The sequence below is a fragment of the Phascolarctos cinereus genome, unplaced genomic scaffold, assembly GCF_003287225.1.
Source record: "Phascolarctos cinereus isolate Bilbo 61053 unplaced genomic scaffold, phaCin_HiC Scaffold_7;HRSCAF=346, whole genome shotgun sequence".
NCBI lineage: Eukaryota > Metazoa > Chordata > Mammalia > Diprotodontia > Phascolarctidae > Phascolarctos > Phascolarctos cinereus.
The window spans coordinates 125852590-125854940 of NW_027556180.1; the positions used below are offsets into that span (position 1 = coordinate 125852590).

At 40.9% G+C, this 2351-nt stretch overlaps 1 protein-coding gene across 2 annotated transcripts in view; it reads right to left on the bottom strand.

Annotated features, from left to right (window-relative positions):
• Window positions 1–1323: 1323 nt before the first annotated feature.
• Window positions 1324–2351, bottom strand: part of SPRY2 (sprouty RTK signaling antagonist 2) — a 5582-nt gene continuing 4554 nt past the window's right edge. For both annotated transcript variants that reach the window (XM_020975283.2, XM_020975284.2), the window contains exon 2: window positions 1324–2351. This exon is cut by the window's right edge and continues 95 nt beyond it. In XM_020975283.2, the coding sequence (XP_020830942.1) occupies window positions 1445–2351 (907 nt within the window). In that variant the 3' untranslated portion in view covers window positions 1324–1444.

Genomic DNA, 2351 nt, shown 5'->3' on the forward strand with positions numbered 1-2351 from the left:
TCATCCGATGTTTTCAAATATTGGATATTTGGTATGTAGTTTAATTCACAGAGCCAAATATAGTACAGAGATGGGGGGGGCGTCACTATTCAACTGATAAGTTTTTAAGTATGTTTTTTTTTTACAGAGCTGATTATTCAAGGAATGACCTCAAGTTACCAATTTATGCATAAAGTCCAATTATTATTATCATTTTTGGTGGTCTTATGACCTACTCAAGTATTTGAAAGTCTACTTTAAACCCAGCGAAGTGACTAGAACATCAGTAATGATGCACAACATTGACTCCCACCACAAAGACATGTTTTGCTTGAGTCACCAAGGTAAACTGGCTCATTATCTCTTTCACTTTGATAGTGATGGCTTGATCATATGTTAAAAATAAGCTGCGAAAAAATTTTCATCCCTTTAAAATTGTTAGAAATCTCATAGCCAGAATTTTAATCTCACAGAAACAGAGGGAAAAGAAGACAAACAGCCCAGTTTAATTTCAAACGTTAATATATTTTCTATTTTATATTGAACATATGCATCTGTAACCCCTTACTTGCAGCAACTATCACGTCCTCATAAAAGGGGTGAAATTTGTAAGATGCCTCTTAAAATAAATATTCTTCTTCTTTATAAAATAATAAAACTTCAAATAAATATTCTTTACACTAAACAATATGTTGAAAAAAATTAGAAAATAAAGGCTGAATTTTACTGTAACTGTACAATATACATGAAGTCCAAAGGGAAATCAGAGTCTTGCAATAAAGGCTTTCTGTAAGGCAAAATACAATCTAAAAACATACTGATTGATTCACATTCTTCCGAATGTACAACATATTAGTATAATATTTTGTGACTGTGCCATGCATTATGGCACAACTTGTTTTTTCACAGTTGCAAATATTATTGTATATACAAAAATATAGCACATTATCTCTGGCAGAAAACAATGGAAAAAGGAGTCATCTGCTAATTTACAAACTTTGCAAGTACTATTCACAAATGATAAAGTTGCCTAGGAGTGTCTATGTTGCTTTAGCTTATGCAATATGTGGGTCACCAAGTTCTGTATCCCATATTTTGAGCTCCATTAGCTGTGTTCTAACAAGCCTATCAGTTAAGATGGCACACACACAAAAAAAGCATTTCACTGCAAACAGCAAAGTATATCCCAACCCTTACTAACAGTGCCAAGATTATAACTGTTTAGTTGGTTGCATATGTGTTAAGAAAGAGAGGGGAGGGGGAGGGATAAGAGAGGAGGGAGGGGGGGAGAGAGAGTAGGGGGGGGAGAGAGAGAGAGAGAGAGAGAGAGAGAGAGAGAGAGAAAGAGAGAGAGAGAGGAGAGAGAGAGAGAGAGAGAGAGAGAGAGAGAGAGAGAGAGAGAGAGAGAGAGAGAGAGAGAGAGAAATAGTTCTTATTATTATTGCAGTATTCCTGATTAATGATGCTATGTTGGTTTTTCAAAGTTCCTAGGTGGGACACTGGGAACTCTGCAGCAAACTGTGTTTGAGTTTTTACAGCGGCACCCAGGCCTGTTAACTCGGTCATAACACCCCTGGCACAACTTAAGGCAACCCTTGGCAGGAAGATAACACCACAAACAAGGTAGAAAGAGGGACATGACCCCCATGGCAGACCACCGAGTACAGCAATGAGACTGACTGCAAGAGCAGGGGTTGTCAGCACAGTTATCCTCATCATCATTGGAGCAGTGATAGAAGAGGCCTTTCACACAGCATACACAAGTCCCATAATCAATCACGTTCTGAGCTGAGCAAAGACACTGTTTGTCACAGATCCAGTCTGATGGCAAAGGCCTTGGATAGGTGCACTCCTTACACTTACACTTCCCACAATCCTCACACCTGTAGGCATGCATACCCAAGTCTTCCTTGCTCAAGGGTTTCAGTTCACCTGGCTTGAGCTCAGATTTGGGCTGCACCCGGATTATCCCATCAGCAACTAGCCCTGAAGAAGAAAAGGATGATCCTAAAAGTCTTTGTTCGGAGGAACTGCTACTGGTACTTGTCCTTGTACTGCTTCTCGATCCTGTACTCACAGTGCTGATGGATCGAGAAAGAGGTGCCCGAACAAAAGAATGTGTCTGTGAATGTTGGACCCTGCTAAGCTGACGGTGCTCAGTTAATCCATGGAGTCTTTCATTTTTGTGTTGAGTGGAGGGTCGAGGGGCAGGTTTGAGCCCAGGTCGTGGAGCTACTGTAGGTCCCTCGGTATATTCATTTGTGTTTCGGATGGCCCTGATCTGGTCCAGTGACAACACGTGAACCTGCTGTGTAAGAGCGTCTCTCAGGTCAGGCTCCCCATGCTGCCTGCCACTGTCACGGGGAGCCTGT